At 39.8% G+C, this 24,567-nt stretch overlaps 2 protein-coding genes across 4 annotated transcripts in view; one reads left to right on the top strand and one right to left on the bottom strand.

Annotated features, from left to right (window-relative positions):
- The window catches only part of Tafa1 (TAFA chemokine like family member 1), a 510,281-nt gene that overhangs the window by 39,338 nt on the left and 446,376 nt on the right, over positions 1-24,567 (top strand). The gene's annotated exons all lie outside the window — the stretch shown is intronic.
- On the bottom strand, positions 10,710-12,466 carry LOC116099307 (nuclear pore complex protein Nup50-like). Its single transcript, XM_031382680.1, has one exon. It carries the CDS (start codon positions 12,260-12,262, stop codon positions 10,949-10,951), a length of 1,314 nt encoding a protein of 437 aa, XP_031238540.1. The 5' UTR covers positions 12,263-12,466; the 3' UTR covers positions 10,710-10,948.

The raw sequence follows: 24,567 nt of genomic DNA on the forward strand, positions 1-24,567 counted from the left end.
ACTGCACATGGAGGGATCTGATTGTTCTGGCAGCATGTGTATAGTAGAGGATTGCAATTTGATCATCATTAGGAGGAGTAGAGCTCAGCACTGTGAAAGTTCTGTGCCCCAGTGTAGGGGAATGCCAGGGCCAATAAGTGGGAGAGGGTGGGGTGGCAGGCATGGGGAGGGGGGAGGCAACAGGGGTTTGTTTTTGTTGTTTTTGTTGTTTCTTTGTTTTTTGGAGGGGAAGCTAGGAATGGAGAAATTTACATGTAAATAAAGAAAATATCTAATAAAAAAGAAGATATAAAGACAAAAATATTGATGAGCCTTAATTTTAGGATTCTCCTTTTGAAAGCCACAAAGAAGAGAAGGACTTTGGCAACAATCTAACACACATATCATGGACTTAGATATGAGTCCCTGCCCTTCCTTCCTTCCTTCCTTCTTTTTATGAAAGATTTATTTATTTTTATTTTATATGTATGAGTGGTTTTACCTGAGTGCATAACCGTGTATCACATTTGTGTAGTGCCAGCAGGGACCTGAAGGGGAGTTGGATCCTCTGGAGCTGGAGTTGTGAGCTGCCACCACATGAGCACTGGGAACTGAACCCAGGACTTCTGCAAGAGCACGAGGTGTTCTAACCACTGAGTTATTTCTCTAGGATGAGATTTGAGTCCTTTCTATCACTTTACCTCTTTCTTCATTCATTCAGCCCCACCCCTAGTTTATACTTTCAATATAGCATGTTCTTTCCCCCATTTGTAACAGCTTTATTTTTATATTTTGTTTTCAAATAGCTTGGGCACTTAGTAATGGTAGGGCTTTCTTTTATAGATGACCATTGAAACTGTCATATGTTGCAAAATGCTTATAAAATATTCACTGAATTAAAAACATCTGAATTTCCTTCCTTTCATTGTGGATATGTGTTTGTGTTTGCTTCTGCCTAATCTCTTACACCAGGTTTGTGTTGAATTCTCCATTCTTCTGCTTTAGCCTCCCAAGGATTACAGACACATGTCATCAGGCTCAGCTATTGTTTATAGTAAAATAAGAGCTTTTTACAGAAGCAGGAGGACTTGGTGATCCAGCCTCTGGTCACTTTTCTGATTTTAGTGCCCATTATTCTCCTCTTGCAAACTTCATTTCAGCCTTGACCTTTCAAGATATAGACATACTCTCTGTAGAAAAGTCCTACTTGCTTACATTGACGTATTGTTTATCAGTAGAAGGAGGAAGAAAACATGGAATGTTAAAGTGGACCAAATTTCAAATCTCAACTAGCAGCCATTTATTAATAGATATTGGAAAAATGAAAAAGGTTTTCTAGCCCTCTTTTCTCCATTTCTAAATTTGGAAAAAATACTGTTGTAGCAAAGTTCTGTGATTGGGCTTGGTATATAGACACAGGGAACAATTATTGCTGTCAGTGATCATTAGTATATTAATCAGATACTGTCATGTAATTTTATACACACACACACACACACACACACACACACACACACAATTTCAGGGGAAAGGACAATTTCATATTTTTTATGTCAGTCTTCTACAGATTGATAAGGCAGAACCTCAATGGTTCTGCTTTGAGTAGTGGGTCCAGGCAGCCAGGACTATTCCACATGTCTGGTTCAGGCTGATGAACAAGAGACATAAGAAGAAAGCTCTTTAAGCCATTTGGCAAAAAACAAGACATCTTAAGAACTGAGGCTCAGTGGCAACTCATGCCTTGCATGTATAATCCATTATCCAAACATGCATGAGCCATGCCAGGACATCAGATGCTGTGCTCTTTTGTTAGATGAATGACCAACTTATCTGCAAAAGATAAGACAAAAAAGATCAAAGGACCAAGGCTGCTAATTTACCTGGCTGCAAAACATATAGACAATTATACATGTGGTGAGTAAAACAAGGCTCTTTTCCAACATTATCTACATTATATAGTCTTGCCAAAGTTTGTGTGATCATGTGCTTCTACCCAAGTCTCATGACTAATGAATTTGATCTTGAGACTTGAGTCCTACCATACACTTGCTTGCTAGTTCTCACCTTACAGCTGTTAAGAAAATTGTCACTTTGAGACAGTTCTAAGAAAGAGTAGCCTCCTTGATGATGACCTCTACCATGGGACCTGGAGAGGGAGGTGCAGCCCAGGTAATTGTATTCATCAGTGTTCTGCTAGATACGTTCTTAGATCATTGTCTCATCTCTCATTATTTTGATATTTTTCAAGCTGTACTTCATTTGGAAATCAAGTTCTAAAATTAATGAAGGGGATCTGTCTTCTAGAGAGAACACCTCGCATGTTCTAAAGATGGCTGGGTTCACAAGGCACCAAGAACTGTTAGTGATATGAAGTAGTGACTTTAGGATACTGTCATAATCATTGAATTTTGGGAATTTGCCCCGTGGCATATTTTAATTACATTTTTCTGCTGGTGACATCTTTGTCCTAATAAGTTTACACTCCTCTTAGATCAACTGGAATTCATTTTCTTTTATCCTCATGGCTTATGTAAACCATGCTCCCGTTGGGGATACTCTATTTTCAGTTGAGGTATTGAGTATAATATAGCTAATTTGGCATTGGCTTCCAGAATTTGAAGCTAACCTATGTCTCCATTTAGTTTCTGTACCATATGGAATATTTTTATGTAGGAGCAGATAATGTTTGTTGTTATTGCCTGGAATAATAAGTTATATTTCAGAGGCTGGTTATATCTATGAAATAATTCACTCTCTAACCAAAAATCTTAGCTAACCAGACCCTTTAAAATATTGCTCCAGCAGTTCTAGAAAACACTAGATTTTAACTTTTAAAGGTTCATTATTGAAATACTGTCTCATAACTGTGTTTCCCAGTTTGCAATGCTACATTTAAAAATGTTTAAAGCAACCAGCTGGCTGTAAACAAGAATCTTAGAAATAAATCAGCAAGATTGTCCATTAGGGTCTCATTGTCTTACTGATAAGATCAATATTGAGTATGTTGCCTCTTTGGTGACAATAAGTATTGACTGAAGGCTTACTGTGTTCAAGCATCATGATAAGTATGGTATATGGATAAACCCATTTAATCCATGAAGCACCCTGTGTGGAAGATACACCAACTGAATTCATAAATAGACCAAAGTTCAAATAGGTTAAGTAGCTTAGTTTTCTAAATAGCCAACACGTGGCAGATCTAAGATTTGAATTAAGGTAGACTAATTTCAGATCCTGAGTAGACCATGCAGTACAAGCAGTCACACTTTGTGTATACTATGGTTAAACTGATGATATTAAGTTTTATAAATATTATTGTAAGGATTCATATGCCCAGAATGTTGAGATTTTTCTGGTGCTAGAATCAAACTCATAGACTTGTGAATGTAAGACAAACACTCAACTATTGGGACTGTACAGCATATTGGTATTTTAATAGTAAATACTATTAAAATTGTACTATTTCTAGTATACATTATTAGAATGATAATATAACACTGTACTCAATAAATTCTTGGATAAAGGTTTTGTTCCTCAGTTACCCCTCTACAGTATCTATGAAAAACTATTGTAATATTCAGGTAGTTGAACCTTGTCTCTCAACTTATCCATATTCTTATAAAAGTTTGTGAGTTCTGCCGTGTATACATGTCATCATTATTAAGCACCTACAGTCAGAGCCATTGTCCTTTCTTCTGGGTGTGAATGAGACACTGCCATCTTTTGGTCTAAGAGGCTCTCAAAAAGATGACTTCCAACAGCTTTTTTTGGGTGCTGAGCATCACTCCCACTCCTTCTACAACCATTAACTACCTATAGCTCTCAGGAAGGGGTCTGGCCTTGAGCCTCTCCCCCATCCAAGATGAAGTGTTGATAGGTTCAGTCTCATGAGGTCTTGGGCTGGTGGCTACTGGTGCTGTGAGTTCATGGGTGCTACAGTGGTGACACACCTGGAAAATACCAGTTTGTGGCACTCTTATGCATCCTTCAGCTCATATATTCTTCCCACCCTTTTTCTTCAACATTATCTTGGATGGAGCAGTATAGATGTCTCAATAAGTACTAAGTACTCAATAATCAATTAGTCTCCTCACTATGACTAGTCACAGAGCTCTTCATTGATCATTGTTTACTGCAAACAAGTTTCTAAGAGTAACAGTAGTTACTTAAGAAGGGTGAGTTCCTCTCTGGAATGAAGTCGTGGATCTTTTTTCCTTGGGGTGCCATAGAAATTGCCCAGATGGAAAACATCCCTCAAAGGTAGCACTAGAACGAGTTGATTAAGCCATTTGGTTAGAAGGAGGAGACATGTGCTCACCTAGGTTATTTCAATGGGGAATGAGGATGTACTGGGAATGTTTACCAAGGTTGGTGGGTAGTGATAGACGACAGGTGACAGGTGACAGGGCGAAGAAGCTTCAGAAGGTTCCAGAGCTCTGAGCCCATTACTTTCCTGTGGGAGATGGAAGTTCAATTGGTGTCTGACCTTTTGGATTCCGTGAATGAACGCATTTGGCTAGGTGCCCCTGGGGAGTGGTGCCTAAGTTACAGAAGCCATCTTTTCATCAAGAAACAGAGGCAAATGTAGTTGCATAGAAGTCAAGTAAAATCCCAGGCATCATGAAATTTCTAAAATTACAAACCCATAATGATCTACCGTATTCCTTTCTGCTTTATGAGTTACAATTGCTACTAATTGAATAATTAGTTTCTGCTGGTCAGATACATTCTCATTCTTTCTGAGCAAGCAATGTACACTAATTAATATACTATCTGTTATTATAAGAATGTGTTGAGCCAGACACGTCCATATGGGGTTCATAGATCTTGAGGGTAGGCTGAAAGAAGGCCATGTACTGCTTGGTGGACTTTTCACTGGACAATTCAAGGGGAACTAATTTCATACTCTCTAATGTATGCCACAGCTGTGCCTCAGTCTCCTACTTTCTCCTTAGAAGACCACTGATGCTATTACTGTTTTTAATATGTAGGATATACAGAGAAAAGAAATCCCTTACCTTTGCCTATAGTGCCTAAGGCAGGGCTAAGGCAGAGGGGTCTGTTGACAGAGGATGTTTCCCTTTAGGGAGAAGCTCTTGTTCAGCCACTAGGCAGCAGGCATATGCGACGAGCAAAATGATTTTGAATGCCTCTCGTTATGGTTGGCTCATGGAAGAAGAATAATGACAGGTGTGTATCAATCACACGCCTGTTTTATTTTAATCCCTTGGAGGAAAAAGGGTGATGGTCTCACTATTCCCCCAGTCTGACAAGGAATAGAAGCATGATTTGTGTTAGTGGGCACACATGAATTCTGGGTGTCAGTAATAGAAACTGAGTGGGGATTTTATGTCTGCCTTGATGTCCTGGGAAAGGTAACTGATTGCGTGGAGCTCAGGGGAATATTCCACTTGGGGCTGTCAGTGGAGCAGAGGCACAGAGAGGGCATCGATGTCAATTCTTATGGATGACTTATGGGAGGAATGGTCCCTCTGCCCCTCTCAGGTAGTGATACAGTAAGTGTTGTCTTTCCTAGGTGAGAATAGTCAAGAACAGGGGGAGAGCATTCTATCTGTTTAAGTTTTTCTCCTGAAATAATTTTTCTTCCCTCCTGAATAAGCTTTCAGAAATGGACCCGATGCTCTTCCTTTCCTGTAGAGGAAGCTGAGCCGGAGCACGTGGATGCACTTACACAGAGCTGTTCTGAGGAAAGGGTTTAGCTAAGAGCATAGACTTTGGAGGCAGATATTCCTAGTTCAAATATTGACATTAATTTCCAGATTGAGGACTCTGGGCTTCCCCTGTGATTTTCCTGGATCTTGGTGGTTTTTTTTTTTTTGCCAGAAAATTTGACACCCTTGGTTCCATTTTCTTCAGAAACAGAACTTAAGTTAAGAACTCAAGGATTTTTTTTTTGAAACAGTTGCAGAAAGTCCATGTTGTAAGTGAGGAAGAAGTACAGGAAATAAAGAGAGCCAATGAAGGATGCATTCTCAAACCAGCTTGTCATAGGAACTAGAAACTGAGTCCAGGCCTCAAATTTTGGGTTTGTTTCTGTCAAGGGTCAGACTGAGGGACTCTTTACTGACTCTTCCCAAGGAGCAAATGGAGTATGGTGGTTGCACACACTACATTTGGCTAAAGTATTCTCAGACAGTAGGAGAAACGGCCTCTGTAGTAAGACATGGAAAAGATGCTGGAACAGGTCCCTTCAGCCTTGCCATGCCATGCAAAGGTACCTCACCGAGTATTAGAAGACTATAGTGTCTATATCATCAAATGTGTTCAGGGGTGGCCTACAGAGAGCTAGCTCTTGGCTAGTGCCCATCTATGCCATCATTAGCAGAGTCCTCTGGGTAAGAACTTGGTTAAGCAACTGACCTGAATTCAAGCTGCGCCTTTTTCTGTACTCGCTGAAGGGAATGGCTTTTCAGCTTCTAGTCTTCTGTGAAAGTTCATAATTATTTGGGAGCTAGAACGATGCTTCAGTGGGTTACATTCTGACTGCAAACATAAAGATCCAAGTTTGGATCTCAGCATACACATAATGGATGGGAAACACCAGGGAAGAGAGAGATGTGAATTCCCAGGGGTTGGTAGCCAGTTAGGACAACTGAAAGAATAAGCTCTAGGTTCAGTGAGTCTCAAATTCAGTTCAAACTCAAGTTTAGAGAGTGTCTCAAATACTATGATAGTGATAGAAAAAAAGGGGGGACATCTGGTAAAATGCTGGCCTCTACGTGCATATGTGTAGATGAGTTCCCCAGCACATTTATGTGCACCACATGCATACACCACACACACACACACACACTAAAAATGTGGAATAGAATAATTGTTTACTCATGGGCCCTTTAATCTGCTGCTTTTGCTCAGTGTCGCCTTATATCATAACAACAACTATAGACAGTATGTCTGTAAGTGGATATGACCCTGGTTCAGTCAAAATTCATGATATATCAAAGATTGCCCATCATTTTGCTCAAGAACAAACAAACCTTCCCTCTACACCTGTGTAACATTTACAAAAGAGTTTTAACTTCTCAATAGACAGTACAGAGGGGTAAGAAATATGTTCTGTGCATCCCTGTCTGGTTTTGAACCTTAGCCTAAAGGTTTTCTGTTGTGGAGGATTTACTCAAAATGTTCACTATTTCACCATCTTTCCTCTCATCTATAAAGCAAGCACAATGCATATACCTACTGCATAGGGTCATTTGGAGGATTGATAGGTTAATCTATGTATTAGGCTTGAAATAATATCTGGCACATTTAGAATTGAATAAATGTTTGTATCATTACCTATTTAGATTTCCATTCCTTTCTCTCCCATCTTTATTAAAATTCATTGGAATTATTCTAGAAGGAAAACTACAGGACAATTTTCTAGATCACTCTTAAAATTCAGATCTGGCATAAACATTTACTAAAATATTTGAATAAACTATCAAATTTGAACAGTCGGGTTCAAATCAAAGGACCATTTCACAATTCTAGAGGCTTGGGTAACTCTAACCATGGAAGAGGAAGCTACTGGCATGCCGTGTATACAAGCCAATGATGCTAGCTTTTATGGCAGAATTTACATGGCTTAAACTGGCATTCGTGTCAGGCGTAACCTCCATAAATTAGATATGTCATTTCTGCACTCTTAACCTCTAATATTTGACACAATGTATATCATAATATCACACATGACTTATAAATTACCATCATAATTCTCTGGCTTGAGGTCTTTGAAGGGATGAATAGAAATATTTTGTCAAGATAAGTGCGTGTAGGCATGGAGGGTAAATTTTCTTTCTCTTTTGAATGGTACTATCATTGAACAAAACTCTATCAGATGCCTAGTTGATGAACACTGTGTAATTTATTTTCTCCTAAATCATATTTAAACATTGAAGAATTGTTTTGACAATACAAATGATGTTCCTTGCATTCTATATCTTTCCATCAGTCTGGGACAATTGGAGCTGACGGAGGAGAGCCTCCAAAACCGTGGTCTTTGTTGTGATTTAAAGAAACCTTTTCTTCATAAATTATAGAGGTGTCTGGCAGTAGAAAGTCTGCAAGATTGTTATTCATAACTATTTAACTCTCAATATTATGACAGCATAGCTTTGAAGTGGAATACTCCCATTCAAATGCTCTCTCTTCTAAATTTCATCACACTGGAGCATACTAATAGCTCTTTCCCATCAAAATCTCACCATGACCTCTTTCTCTTACTTCTAAATATGGAGATCTTTCAACTTGACAGATAAGTCTGCTAGAGGATTTTCAATTTAAAAAAAAATGGGTCTAGTGGGTGTCTAGGGAGGTCATAGGCCCCAGAGGAGAACCTACTACCAATGTTGCATTAAATGGACAGTGTTGAACTGCCTTCTAAATTTGTTCTTTGACATTTTAATACAAGCTTGTACCATATTTGACTTACTCTCATCCCTATCATTTTTCTCTCTCTCACACATGTCAATCCTCAATCTTCCCTCTAAGTTTCTTCCCATATCTCCATGTCTGCTGGTTTTCTTCTGTAATACACTGAGTTTGATCAGAGTAACAGGTGTGATAGTTGGTTTACAAGTATCTATTGAAGCTTAGTGAGCTCACCAGTAGTTACACAACTCAAGAAAATGATTCCACTTCACCAGAATCTATCTATATCCAATTGTTCAGCAGGGAGGGTGAGACCCCATGAACTCCTCTCCCATCTATAACTAATTGTTTAAAAGGTCCAGACTTGTACAGGCTCAATGCTGATAACTTCAGCTGCCCCAGGTCGATAGTTGCAATGGCTATGCCATGCCTAGAGGATTGCAGTACACAGTCCTTCCCCACGTCTTCAGGGGTCTTCATTCTTTCCACCCCCTCTGGTTCTTCTCTCAGCACCAGTCAGAGAAGATTCATTTTGCCAAGGGCAGAGACTCACAAATGGTCAGAGTGTGGTGATCAAGTGATCATGGGGTGATCATCCCTAGATAGGATGTCTTTATTGCTTGCTCTAAATCTTGTCAAATATCAGAAAAGGGGACAGAAGGGTGAGAATCAGAAGATGAGGACACATAGTGTGGAACCCCCTTCTTTGGGCATGACACAGCCAATGTGCTCATGAATGTACTATAGCTGTGCTCACCTGTACCATAACTGTGCCACATTGGGTCCATTACCATTTCATCATGCACTGGGAGGGGATAATGAGGCTCCACTCCTTTGGTGGGGACTGATGGATGCTTGAAGGAGTTGTCATTTTTTTTTTAGTGGGAGAGCCATTGATGAGTTTCCCACAGTCTAGTAAATCAGCATCCCCCCCATGTTCATCCAACCAACCATAATCATACTCAGTGCCATACACTCACTGTCCCCCAACACACACAGCACATCAAAGTTAAAAGGGGGAAGAAGAAAGATTTCAGTAGGAGATGGAGGATTAAGAGGATAAGAAGGTCTAAAAGTAACAAAATCCATATAAACATATGGAATCATCAAAAATTAAAGTGGCTCTAAATAGGCAACTTCTGCCAAAAGTCTTTTCTTAATGACCCCAGGTTTTGCCTGACCATCAGCAGGTTTCTATGGCTACTGTGAGACTTCTAGATCCTTAGGAGGCTTTTCCACCCTCCTGTAGCCCATGTGGAAGCTTTGTGATGATCAAAGAAGGGGCATCCTCCGAGAAGATGCACACTACCACCAAGATATGGAGTTTTGATTGGGAGCTCTTGCCCAGTTCTTCGCTCTCACAAGGCGTGTTTCAAAGTTGCTCTCCAGCAGCTTTGTCTCCTGGATTCATACCTTGTTTGGTCAACTCCATTCATCTTACCCATCAATCTGTTTGGTCAGTTATTTATCTCTCATTCCTGCTGTGTGCCTGACACAATCCTATAACTGTTCACGTTTGGATCTTGCTCTAGTGTTCAAGGCTAATTTTAGAAAGAGTAGTCATGACTCACACAGATATAATAAATGACCCTTGAAGATTTATGAAAGATATTTGACAGTTGGTTTGAATGAAAATTGGACTTACAGAGAATGACTCTCTCCATTGGCAGGACTCACTCTTGTTCTATGAACAGAAACCATTTGCCTTGATGTGGAGAGTAGATGTTCATGTCATCAGCACCATCCACATTTTATTTCCTCCTTGGTGGTACAGATTGGTGAAAGGGGTCAGAGCATATGTATACCAATGGAATCAGAATGTCACTAGGGCAGTGTTTTTCAACCTGTGGGTTGCAATCCCTTTGCAAGTCGAATGACCCTCTCACAGGAGTTGCCTAAGACCATCAGAAAACAGATATTTACATTACAATTCATAATAGTGGCAACATTACAGTTATGAAGTGGCAATGAAAACAATTTTATGTTGGAAGTCACCATAACATGAGGAACTGTATTAAAGGATCACAGGTTAGGAAGATTAAACACTACCCATCTAGAGGGTCTGTTGTATGTTATCCAATATCTTACAGTAGCTATCCCTGATCTAGCCTGTAGCCTTTGAGATTTTTAGCACTAGTAGAGGCATGTACTACAGATAGGATGTTGTGTGGAAGAGGTGGGCCTTTATAGTAGGAAATCTTCTAGATGACCAAACCAAGAGGGACCTTACTATACATTGTTTAAAATATCTCTTTCCATATACACGGGATAATTATCCTTTTCTTTTTTCTTTTTTCTTTTTTCTTTTTTTTTTTAGAAATCTCTTATAATATACTCAAAAATAAATATTAAAAGAAATTTCAAAACCTTTTTATTCAAATGTATTTTGCATGTTAGGTAGCTCTTAAAAAGGGAGGACCCTTTCTCCACACTCAGCTGAACATTGAAGTTTTTGTTGGTCTTCATTGTGCTCACAAAATTTTTGTTATTGGAAGTTCTTAGGGTGTCATAAACAAAAAGGTGAAAAATGACGTTTGGGGGCAGAGCAAAAAAAGCAGGAAGTTGGTAAGTTCCCCGGGTGCATTCTATGTGATCAGGCATCCGTTTTCTGCAGTAAAATTTTGTGCAGTTCATCAGCATCCTTACTTGTTTTTACCCGAATTAGCATGGAGACCTTGATGGTGGCATTCTTCTTATCAATCGGTGGATTGGGTACACAGACGATAAGGACATTATTTTTCCCCATCCGGGTACACGGCATATCCGGTGGGATCAGAATGTTCAGGATCATGTTGCCTAACTTAGTATCCTGCACTAAGAGCCGCGTCTTCTGATTGGCTGTAGATTTTAAATACAGCGTGCCAACACCCTTTTCTTTAAATTCGTTGTCTTTCTTGTAAAATAGTTTACACTTTTTGCAGTAGAAAGCACTCTCTTCCTTTTCTTCAACAAGGGGCGCTTTGGGAGGTCCATCCCTTTTCCCTTTGCATTCATCACTGCTGCCACGTGGCGGACTCTCCAGAGCTTTTGCAGACCCTGGTTTCTTCTGGGTGGTACTTTTCCCACTTAAGTTGGGGCTTCTGGTGGCTGATGAAACTCTGTACATGGGTCCAGAGTTTAAGGAACCCCAAACTGGGGTTTCAGTGTTTTTCCCAAAGTTACAGGAGGTACTTGTTGCTCCTTGTGCTGGGTCAGTTTTCTTCTCACACATAAACTCCGTCTTTTCAGATGTGACCAACTCTGGCTGTAGTTCAGTGGCAACAGTTAGGGAAGAAGGCTGTGTCCCAACCAAGCCCCTGTTGAGCTCATTTTCAGAAAGACAGCCGCAGCTGCTATGGAGCTGCTTTTCGATGGCGGCCAAGTATTTCTCATACTGCTTAAACACAGGCGTCAGATCACAGAACGGATTTGCGTTCACGTGCTTCACTATCCAGTCCCTGACAGAGTAGTTCAGGCCAGTCAACTGCCTGTGGTAGACACTCCCAGCACAGGCTTGACTGAAAGCAAGGCCAGGAGAGACAGGCTGCTGCTGACTGTGGACGTTAGTCTGAGGCTTTGAGATCTGCTCATGCTCCAAAGAGGGGGATTCATTTGCTGTAACAGGACCCCAGGCTGCCTTGGGCTCTGCTGCAGCCCTAGCTGTGTTCCTTCTGGTCGTCAGTACTTCCACAGGCTTCTCTCCAGGGCCACCGTTAAATTCTCCTTTTCCGGAAGGCACAGCCAAATTTTTACTCCCTTTGGAAGTCCCTTTACCATTGGACTGGGGGCGGGCATGTCTCCGCTTGGCTCTCTTTATGGTTCTATTCCTCAGGACGTCCTCACTGGCCAGTGAGAATGTTCCCTCCTCTTCAGTGTCTCCTTGCCAGTTCCTGCCTGTGGCTTCCTTCTTGGCATATTTTTTGGCCATGTATTTTGATGCTCTTTCAGGGTCCCGCAGCTCTCTGTGGATCCTGGGAGCTGTCTCTATTGGGAACCTGGAGGGATTTGGTGGTCAGCAACTCTGGCGTCTCCAAAAAGTGTCCATGGTCCTCCTCTGTGTCCCACACTGAGCGGAGGGACCGACGTCTGGGCCTGATACCACTTGGCGAACGGCACGGCTCGCTCCAGCTTGGAATCTCGGGCTATTTAAATTTTAACGGATCTTACTCAGGATCTTGATCTACATGCCCGAGAAATGTGAATATTCAAGAGGAAATCAAGTAAAATCTACTATTTTCTTTTCTAATACGAATGAAAACAACATCAAGTCTGTCTTTTAGGCTGCCTCGACTTCCTTAAACATTGTTGTCCACTTTTAAGGTCTATGTTGTGTGTGATCTGCTTTACTAACGGAATAGGTACCAGGCCCCCAATGAAAGCCTGCAACTGTAGATATCATCGAGTTAAGTTTGTGGACAAATGTATGTGTCCATGAATGCATGCACGTGCATAGTATTTATGTGAAATATAAACCGTGGTTACTTCTGTGTGTATATATCCCCTTTAAAAGTAGTTTTTCAATCAGGTTTAAGATACCAATAACAGTAGTAAAGTACTTTATCAAAGTTATTTGAAACTCATCTGGTATTTATTTTTAGAGATTTTCACGGAGTACTTTCAGACCACAGTTAGCTGCTTATAACTGGAACCATGGAAGGTGGAAGAGTGTTCTAGAGAGGTCTACGAACTTGCTCTCCTCTCAGGGTGACTGTGGCATCTGCCTTTGGTATTTATTGTATAACATTTTACTTCTTCATAATTTGTGTGATGTAGAGTAACTCAAGTGGTCCTTGAAACTTCCAGCAAAACAGGAGCACTTTAAATAGTAAAGTCATTATAAAGTAAGTCTGTATTTTAAAATATATAAAATAGCCCTCAGAGACACCTGAACTTTTCTCAATTACCTCTAACTTATTTGGCAGTGAAACCAACTCGATCATACCAGGGATTAGTAAACTAGGCCTTTTGGTCTGGTACGTGTCTACAAATAAAGTTTTATTAAGTGCATCTATTTTCATTACATATTGTCCACAGCTCCTTTTACACAACAACAGAGATAGTTACAACAGACATTGAGTTCCCTGTGAAACCTCAACCATTCATCAATCACCATTTTCCAGGCAAAGTTTGCTACCCTGGTGCAGATGTGTTTGGCGTTCATGCTATTTGCTTTTTATTCATGCATTCAGCAAACATTTAATGTCGCTACTAAAGTCCAGACTCTGTCCTAAAGTTTACAGGTTGCCTGAAGTATTAAAATCCTCAAATTCTTTAGTGTGTTCCCTTTCTCTTCCACCTTTGGTGAGGATAATGGTCACTCTTAAATCTTAGTGCGGAGATTTTCATCTCTGTGTCTTAGTTGGGGCTCTGCTGCAAGCCTGCCCTCAGGCAAAGATTTGCATTTAAGAATTTATTTTGGGTAGAAAACAAAACATCAAACACTATCTCAGGGCTAGGCCCAGGGTGGAAGGGAAGGAGGCTGGCTCACTGACAAGCTACCTGTCATCCTTCATGACAAGGTTGAGACCTCTATGGACAGAGTGAGGGAAATGTGTAAAGCTCATCAGCAGAGATTGCCCATCTAGTGGGGAGAATAAAGATACTTATTTCCCCATTTTAAAACGTCAGTTGAAAGCTACTCATGGGTTGAAAGGCAGAAGTCAGGAAAGTTCAATTTCTACTGTTCTCTATGTCATCAGAGCCTCCATAACAATAAACTTTCCCTCACCATATCTTGCTCCCTTCCCTTACCCAGAGGTACATGTCTGAAGACCTATTAGCAGGCATGTGTATTGGTTCCACAGGATTCTGTTCACCTGGTTGTGAAATGCCATCATTGAATAATTTATACTTTCTAGAGCAGAGTTGGTACTGTCTTCATCAAGCCATACTAAAATTTGACCTTGGTTGTCAGATGATGGGATCGACCTTCAGGACAATAGTATGGTCATCTTTCAAGGCTGACTCTTGGGTCAGTTCTTTTTCTCAGTTCTTAAGTAAGAAGATGAAGCTATGGGTTTTTTTTTCCATTGCCTTAGATTTCTCTATCCTTCCCTCCCACCAGTTTCCAATCTGATCTCCCTTTCGCTTGCAGACAAGAGTCTCTTTACATGTTGTCCTTCATACCTGATGGATTTGCTCTGTGCTAGTACTCACAGAACTTTATTCTGTCATTTCCTTCTTTCTTTTCATGGAGATACTTGGTGCTACTCTGGGATTCCATAATCATTCTAATCACCATTGCCATTGAATTTCTCAGATGCTAGAGAGATTACACAGAACTTCTACAGTTACTCCCCATTCCAGGTTAAGTCAGGTAAGAGTCCTGGCAATTCTTAGCACAGCATACACATATGTCCAACCAGTAAGGGCAATATTTTTGAGTTGGTTAGTTTCAAGTTTCTAAGGGTAATTCTACCCTCCCATTCCCTGCCATGCATGTGATGTGTTTGCATGTATGTTTACAAGTGTCTGGAAGTACATATGTGTGGAAGCTCAAAGTTACCATCTTTGTGTCTACCTTGCTTATTTTCCACATTATTTATTGAGACAGAGTCTCTCCCTAAACCTCCTAGAGATGGATTATCTATTCTGTCTAGTCTAGCTAGCCAGCTTGCTCTCAGGGGGTTCCCTGTCTCTGTTTTCCAAGTACTCATGTTACATATAGCTACTATGCCTGCCTCAACTTTAAGTCATTCCTGAAGATCTGATCTCTAGTTCCTCATGTTTGCAAGTCAAGTATCCCACACACTGAAGTCCTTTCAAGGGTCAATAAAGATGCCTTTACTGGGGCTAGTGATGTGTTAGAATGGTGGGTTGGGTCAGAACACACCACATGTAGGCCCAAACAGTTCCATGTGTAAGAGGTTTAATTGAGAGGGAGAGAGGGGGCAGTAGCAGGAAGAGAGGAGGGGGAGAGAGAGAGATATGGAGGAATGTTCTCCGTATATATATATGGGTTCTGACATAGTGGCCGCAGGTAAAGGTGAGAGGTGAGCCCAATGGATTCTGGGAATATGGTGGCTGTTGACCTGGTCTGTGAGACCCACTCATGTGATGCCACAGGCTTTGGGTGCCCTGATGCTAACAGCTAATAAGATGGTTTAGCACATAAAGCCATTTGCTACCAAGCTAGATAAACCCAAGTTCAATACCATCAATCCCAAGGATACACATGGTAGAAGGAAAGACACTCTTATAAGTACTCTTTTAACTACTACATATATACATACATACAGACACACACACACATGTGCACATTTATTTATTTATTTTTTAAATAAGCTTTTCTAAGACCACTTTGGTTTTCAACTGAAGTGCCTAGTCCATCCTGATTTTCCTAGGACTTTGTCACACAGTAGCACAGAAAAGCTCTATATTTCCAAATAAACAAAAACAAAACTAAAATCAGACCAAATGAAATATAAAAAATATTCTCTCAGTTTCGAACAAATTTAGGCTGCTTTCCTTTGTACAATCTTGATTTGGAATTTGATAGTTCAGTTTTCTTGATCTCTCTAACTCCAAATGTCTTGAAGCCATGTGTAGATCCTAACGTAAAACTTACCTTGACTTCGTTAGGAAATGAATACAGGAGTGTTTGAAACAATGAAGGTAAAATAGCTGGCCAGGAAGACATTAAGATATCACTATAAGCAACTCATGCTTAATCCTGTGAGAATCTGAGAACTAGGAAAGAATACAAACTTCCTTAAATCTCTAATACAGGATGAAGATGCTCAGTAGTTGTAGTTGGCATAGCAATATCCAAGGGTCACCATCTAAGAGTTCTTCCTAGATAGAATTAAATTCTAGGTATTTGTAGTCATCTGATCTTGGACATGGTGACTTGATTTATGCTCCAGTATAAACTGCAACATGTGGTCCAGGAAGCCCCAGCTGGAATTTTGCAATAGTCATTGAAGATTCTGGGACATGAAGGCATTAAATAGCATTTATCATGGGTGCATGAGCCCTTGCTTGTACTCTTCTGAAGACTTCACAGTTCACAAAGTGTTGTCACATGTATAGTTAATGCCCTTTCTCTGTACTTTAGCTTTCTACCATTGAGGCAGAAAGGACAAATATCATCATCAAAATCAGAGTTAGAAAGTGTCAGATGTAGGATTTGAACTCAGGCAGGCCTTAATCAAGAAAGATAGATAGAGAACTCATCTCTAATAATGTAGAATGAAGAACAGATGAGTTTTGAGGACAAGGGAACATGCCGGAGTAGTGCTAATAAATATCTCTGACGTCTGTGATAGAATAGGACACTCATTCTAGTTGGGTCCTTATTTACAACTTCTTCCCCATGAATTCAATTAAGGGTTGAACTCTCTTGGGAGGAAAAAGAGTTGCATGTTTCTTATTATTCTCTAAGAAGCACACTATACCATTTACATACTATCTACATGTTACTTAATGTTATATGCAATCAAGAGATGACATATGAAAGTATATAGGAATGTATTTATAGGGTCCATGTAAATATTATGTAGTTAATCCACAGGGGACTTGAGCATTCAATAGTGTTTGGATGATGGAATACTTTCATGCATGATATTGGATATAAAAAAGCCAAATTCAGACTAAAAGTGCCATAGCTAATTTTAATCTAGTTTGCAATTTAGCCAAGGGCCAAGCCTAACTAAATGAATGAAAGATTCAGCGGAATAAGGACTTTTGTGAAGTATAGTAGTTTGATTTACAGACTGTTAGGCATTCTGAATTCAAGTACTATATGAGAAAGTGTAATGGCTTACACTTAGAAAGGTCCTTGAGCTGAAATTCCTAGGTGCAAGTCAATCTTTGCTGTGTCTATGATTATGCAGTGTGCGCTTAGTTTCCATCACCAAGACACAGACACATAGAAGACACATACAACACACACACACACACACACACACACACACACACACTTCTTTGAATGGGGTACAGCTATACCAATTGTGCATTGTATAGAAGCATCACCTGTCAATAAAAATGCTGTTGGCTTATAAGCTTAGGCAGGAAATAAGGAGGTAGAAGTTCCAGAATAGAGAGAAGAATTCTGGGAAAAGAGTCACAGGTATAGATAATTTCCCTCAGAAAGAGAAAAACACTCACATGTGATCAGGTAACTAGCCATGGGGCAGAACTTATAACAGAATATCAGGGTGATTAAGTTACGAGCTAGTCAAGGAATGATCGGAAGTATTTGTCCTAGGCATTTACTCATATATCAGAAGTCCCAGTGTTGTCATTCTGGGAGCTTGGGGCTGTGAGCAAAACCATGAGCATACAAAAAGCATCTTACTGCAGCCAATCTGGTACTCACATCTCACATGTTTTTCCAGGAGCCAGCCAACTTGGCAGGAAGAGATGTTTGTCTGTCATGTCTTAATATTATCCTTAAAGTCCCTCAGAATTCTACCTTTCAACAGCACATGTGTATGTGTCCATGTCTATATATGTATGTATGTATGTATGTATGTATGTATGTATGTATGTGTATATGTGTATACTCTTTTGGAAAAAGTCAGTGCCTGTCTGTCTCCCCAAAGTGACTATTCTACTATGACACAGTACATTACAACAGCCTCACTCCAGCTTCATCACTATAATTTTTATACTGAGTGTACAGTGACTAGTGGAACTTGAATTTGTGACTTCAGGGTATAACATTTTATTTTAGTGCTTATAAATACTGTTTAAGGCTATGACATTTGGTCTTGTAGAAATAAAGCTAGGATGGTGTAATTTCAAAGAAACATATAGAACAAAGGGCTATTCTAGATCAGCAGTTGATATGTGGATGTATTACCAGGAATCTCTGCACTGAGAGTAAAAGCAAGTTTAGTTACCCATGAATGGCATCACTCTGGAGCCCCATCAGTGAGGAGACCCCAGTGTCCACTATGATGTGGGTTCTTTTTCCTGTTCAGCTGTGACTCTTTTTCATGGATGTCAGGTACATATGCCTTAGGGGAAAGATAAAAGAATGAAGAGGTGGACTAGAGAGAGGCTATATAATTTTACTGAGCAGTATTTCTCTTTTAAATGGACTCATGGATAATTCAATTAGCTAGATTTTGATTGCTCCTTTTAGTGTGTGAGTACTACATAATGAAAAGGTGGATTCATCAAATCACAAGCCATCTTGTTAGAATGGATGGTTGGACTTTTTCTGAGCTGTGAAGAGAGAAACCACGATGAAAGCAACTCTTATAAAAGAAAGCATTTAATTGTGACTTGTTAACAGTTTCAGAGGTTTAGTCTATTATCATCATGGCAGAGAACATGGTGACAGGCAGACATGGTGCTGGAGAAGAAGTTGAGAACTACACCTGACCCACAAGTAGAGAGAAAGAAAGAGAAAGAGAGAAAGGGAGGGAGGAAGGGAGAAAAAGAGAGAGAGAGAGAGAGAGAGAGAGAGAGAGAGAGAGAGAGAGAGAGAGAGGAGGGAGGTAGGAAGGGAGGGGGGAGAGAGAGGGGAGGGAGGGAGGAGAGAAAGGGAGGGAGGGAGGAGAGAGACTGAGCCTGCCATGAGCTTCTGAAACTTCAAAGCCCACTCCCAATGACACACTTCTTACAACAAGGTCACACCTTGTAATCCTTCTAATCCTTTTAACAATTCCACTCTCTGATGACTAAGCATTCAAATACAAGAGCCTCTGGGAACCATTCTTATTCAAACCACCAAATACTTGATCATGCAGTAGGCTTGACATAGCTTTTATCTTTGTAAACCTGCAGGTTCCTTTTCAATGTCTCACTCTCTCTTTCCCTAACTCCCTACTGTGCATGTCAAGCTTATTTCTCAGATTTGTTTGGACAGAACTACTCACTGAAAATGAACTTGGTTAAAACTGAGTGGACAGCAACCACCAATAGCACTGTGAAATATTTCCCTGTGCAAAGTGCCACAGTAGACCACACAGGAGTCTGTCTGTGTCATCCACACTGTATGTAGTAGAAAGCTCTGTCCTAAGCCAAGTTAGAGTGTGTTGTATCCATGCTATAAACAAATGAAAATATTAATAACAGGTGGCAGACTTTGAGGAGGGTATTAAATGAGTCTCACATAAAAATCTGGGGTTTACATTTTGATTATGAAAATGACATGAGTATAATTTTTTTAAAAAAAGAAATGTGGTGATTGATTTCTTCTTATAGAAAGAATTTCACCCATAATATAATTGGTATGCCTCAGGGAATGTGGGGAAGCCAATGTCCTGAGATAAGGAACTAAGTTGACTGCAATGGAGTGAGTTGCTGTAGTTGATTAATGATTCTAATCTCCCCAGCAGAGCACATGTCCCTTGCTACCCGCCCCAGTGCTCTGGATTCTTGAATGAAAGACACACACACACACACACACACAGAGAGAGAGAGAGAGAGAGAGAGAGAGAGAGAGAGAGAGAGAGAGAAGAGAGAGAGAGAGAGAGAGAGAGAGAGAGAGAGAGAAAGAGAGAAAGAGAGAAAGAGAGAGAGAGAGCACCTTCTATTTTAATATGCCTTAAAGAGCTCAATGGCTGGGCCACTTCCAAAACTTCCACATTGCTAATGCCTCCCCTTCAATACTTCTGAATTATTATTATTATTATTAAAATCTATATTCTATCTTTGCTACCCTAAACCCAATGGGGGTGGGGCCTGGGGCTGATCTTCCTTGGCTCTTACATGATTTTATGTCTTACCTTCTGCAGCTATAAAGCCCGGTCCTTCTGCTTCCCTCGCATGTCAGCACTAAATCCTTCTTCTCCCTAGGTTCCCTTGCCCAGGGAAATCTAAGTCCTGCCTCTGTCTCTTTGCCCAGCCATTGGCAGCCTGCAACTTTATTTACTAACCAGAACCAGCTATGGGTAGGGACCCTCAGTGTCTTACATGTGGGATTCTCGTGCAATTCCCAAATAACATAATACAACCAATAAACCAAATCTACAACATTTTCCCCTCTTGTCCATTAAAAAGGTCTTTTCTTTCAGATATACAATGAACATAATTATAACAATTATGTAAAGTATAAGGTACAGTATATACTAATAATGTCCAGTCCATCAATTGTCAGATTAGGTATATTACTCTAACACAATAAAAACAATAAACTAAATCGACAACAGGAGTGAGAACTAGTATTGGAATAAGAGGTCCAAGTAGAGATCATATTTAGCATTACAATGTTAGAAAGGTTCTGCCCATCAGAATGGGGTCCATTTGTTTATCACCTGGCTGGAAGCTTGAAAAATGGGGAGGTAAGCCTGAATAACAGATGTATTTTACGAAGAACATAAGCATTCACAATTAAACCCAGTGTGACCAGAGAGTAGATTTTGAGGTAGAGTAGATATGTAAGTGAAGATCCGAGCTAGCTGGCAATGAAAGTATACCCAGAGCATCCACATCCAGACAGGTTTCTTCTTTTTGAGAGTGAAATCATGTCTTCTCTGGGAAGGATCTTTAGGACAGAGGAGGAACGTGAACAATGGGCTCAGTATGGTTTTGCCTTTTTTGAGTTCTCTGAATTTTCTACCTATTCCTCATTAAAGAAAGGGATGTTTCTTTATGGGAACATGAAGAAATGAATTTGCAATAAGACAATCAGAATTAATTTGCACATGCAATATTTTTATTTGCAGGTTTCTTTTATAATAAAATTTATAAAAAATATTTAAAATGTCAAAATTGTGTCTTCTCTGAATTTACAGAAGAAATTTGTGTCAGCTACTCATTTTTTTATCACTATAGCAGAAGATCTAAAAGAAGCACTTTGAGGTAGGAAGGACCTACTTTGACTCACAGTTAAGGACATAGTCCATCCTGACAGGAAAGGTTTGATGTTGACATGGATCCAGGCTATGACAGTAAGTCAAAAGAAGTGGCTTGATTGGCTCTTGACTTGCTTGCAAGGCAGAAGGAGCAAGCTGGTTGCAAGCAGGTCAGGTTCTAACCCCTAGAGCTCTATTTTCTATGGCTGGGAGTGATTTAAGAGTAGTCAGAATCATTCATTGTTCTGCAACAGAACAAAAATTACCCTTAAAAGTTGAGGCACTTGCAAAATTAAATTTCAACATACAGAAAGAGAGGGTTGACAGGATGCTGCTGGGAGGGTGGGAGGCTGGGTTTGCAGCAGTTGAAGCCACAGAAATGAAAACAGGGAATGAATGAGACAGAAGATGGCCAAGCTGGAGCACAGAAAAACAGTTGGGAGCAGTATTTTCCTCAAATAAAAAAATGAACGACTGAATGTGCAAATGGATGAATGAACAGGATAGGTGTTAGGGATCTGAAAAGGACTCTTTCAGCTCATTAATTAATGAATTATTCATTTGTTTGCATTTGTAGTATACTTGGAGGATGGTGGAGGGTTGACTATCTCCAGCTTATATTTTAAATCAAATTCTACTAATGCAAAAAAAGACGAAAGTAGTGAAAACATGACCCTTAATGACATTTTGTTATACTCCTAGATCAGTGCTTTATTCGGCCACCATCAGAGAATCTTCCTAAGTCAGCAGATAGGAACAAATACAGATACCTACACCCAGGCATTCATCACACAGAGAAAAGGAGGGAGAGAGATAGAGATAGAGATACATAGATAGAGATGGAGAGATAGAAAGATAGAGAACAAGAGAGAAAAAGACAGAGACAGAGACAGAGAGAACTTGGAATACATAGCTCTAAATGGGATGCCTTCATTAAATCCCTCCACTTAGGACTCAGGAAAAGGATGTGTATGAGTATAAGAGCCAAAGGGGATGGTAGACACTAGAACAAGGCCCTAGAAAGCAACTGAGCAAAGCTCATATGAACTTACAGAAACTGATGTAGCAAGCCCAGGGTCTAGATGGGTCTGCACCAGCTCCTCTGTGTTAGAATTTTTTTGTTTAAAATTTTTATGTTACTCCTGAGTGTATGCACAAGTGGGTCTCTGATTCTTATTCCTGTGCCTTCTCTTGATTTACCTCATCCATCTTCAATTGTTGTTGTTATACCTTACTATATTTTATTTTTCTGTTTTGTTGTCATCTCTGAGAAGCCTGTTGTTTCCTAATGAGAGACAAAAAGGAGCAGATACAAATGGAGTGAGGAGAACCTGGGTGAAGTAGAGGAGGGGCAGACTATAGTCAGGATACATTGTATGAAAAACCAGGCCATGCTTGTGTTTTATCTACATGTATATGCTTTGTATAGGAAGGGGTCAAGAGATGGTGCCGAGCTAACTCTCCAATCCCCATCTAACTTCTTGAGAAAGGGTATTTCACTGAACTTAAAACTCAACATTTTCAGATTGGCTGGCAGATCAGTGTGTTTCTGTACTCCATCCCATGATGGAATTAGAGGCACATAGGATCCTGCTTTTACTTGAGTTCTAGGGCATTGAACTTAGACCTTCTTATTTGTAATACAAGTTCTCTCATCCACCAAGTAATCTCCACAATCTATTAGTTCTTGTAGGAATAGTAACTTCTGTAGTATCTTTTTTTAGCCTGACTAGGGATGGAAGAACTATTACTACCTTTTATCTCCCAGAGATACCCTCTGACTAAGCACATCAGCCCAGACTTTACTACTATTTTAATATATATTTTTGTATTTGTTAAAATGGAGCAACTGTCATTAAAGTAGAAAAGGAGTAGTTGCCTATGCAAATTATTTCTAAAGTTCATCTACTGCTAAATGAGATGCCGTTCTCCTTAACTTAGAAATGCTTGACATAAATTATGACCTAATTAACATTTGCATGGTAATCCGGGCTTCCTACAGCTTATTCTGCTAATTAACACATGACAAATGAGCACACATTAATATTTTATTGTAACATAACTTGCCCAAGAAAGCCTCCTAATGCTTCTGAAAACATTTCACACTTTGTATATTTTTTTGTCATTTTCTGCCTCAGAAGTATCTTAATATGGTTTTGTTGTTATATAATTTTAATAATAAAAATTGCCTCATATTGTAAATTTAATAAGATGGACACATCTGCAGACTCTAGGAACCTCCATTTTCTTCATTCAAGGCTTTTAATTCAACATATGGGGAAGTATCTGTATTTTTTTTCAGGGAGGAAAAACACTTTTAATGTGTGTATTTTGGTTAGCTATCACTTTTGCTAGCAGATCCTGAGTTGGATCCCAATAACTGTGGTTCATGTGTAAATCAAAACCCATCCAAGAAAAACAGCATCACACATAAGTCTAGATTTGTGCCATGCAGGTATCTTCCTCCTGTAAATTGTAAATGCGATTAAGGAGTTTTTTCATCTCTTACCTAAATTACAATTGGGGGGAGGCTGTTGAGGATATTGCTATGTTGCCCAGAAAGAGAGAACTGCTACCCACATAGGTGCATTCCAGCTGACTTGCCTGCCTTTGCAGGGTTTTCTGTTTGATGGGCTTTCCTTGTGTGGTACAGGGCCTTTTATGTTTGCTTTACTTGGGGTTTCTCTGGTATGACTGCAGAATGCATTTTCATCTTATCATATAAATCTGATCTGTGATCTTTGAAGTCTGAGAGAAAACTTTCCCAACTAGAATAAGAACCTTCAGATGGATAATGAATTCTGTGTTTTGAAAGCATATTTCCAGGGTGTCTAGTGAGCCCCTGAGAAAGCTGCTAAGTCTTTCCTTCTAGGCTTATATATATGCTTCTGACATTATGGAGCAAGATTCCTTGCATAATGCTAGAGTTGTATTTGTGCCTTCAAAAATCTAATATAGTCAAAGCTCTTCCCTCTAGAACTTATAAGGGCACCCATGAGCATGATGGGGAGCATAAAACTGGTAGAGGAGAACTGTGTGAGTGCTTTATTTAAAGTGTGTGTGTGTGTGTATGCACACACACGCATGCGTGTGCAAAGTAATACAGATATAGATCTATGATATATGTGTATGTGTCAATCATCTAGCTACTCATCTCTTTATTTGTATTAGCTCCAAATTGCTGGCCAAGTGTTTGCCAGCAGGTAGGAAAAATAAACTGTCATAAAGAGTGTCTCGTGTTAGCATTTTAAATCTGGAAATTATATAAATTATAGTGATTTTAGTTGTAAATTGTTAAATGCAGTGTCTACCAATTAGGTACCTTCTTTCCTTCCTTACCTCTTCCCTACATCCCTTCCTTCCTGCCTTCCTTCCTTCCTTTTTTTCTTCCTTCCTTCTTTTCTTCCTTCCTTCTTTCCTTCCTTCCTTCTTGATCCTTGCCTTCCTCCCTCCCTCCCTCCTTCACTTCCTTTCTTCCCTCCTT

Source organism: Mastomys coucha, unplaced genomic scaffold (genome assembly GCF_008632895.1).
Source record: "Mastomys coucha isolate ucsf_1 unplaced genomic scaffold, UCSF_Mcou_1 pScaffold20, whole genome shotgun sequence".
NCBI classification, from domain to species: domain Eukaryota; kingdom Metazoa; phylum Chordata; class Mammalia; order Rodentia; family Muridae; genus Mastomys; species Mastomys coucha.

What these genes read in the sequence shown, in the direction of transcription:
- LOC116099307 (XM_031382680.1), bottom strand. Translation starts at nt 12,262, where the DNA reads ATGGCCAAAAAATATGCCAAGAAGGAAGCCACAGGCAGGAACTGGCAA.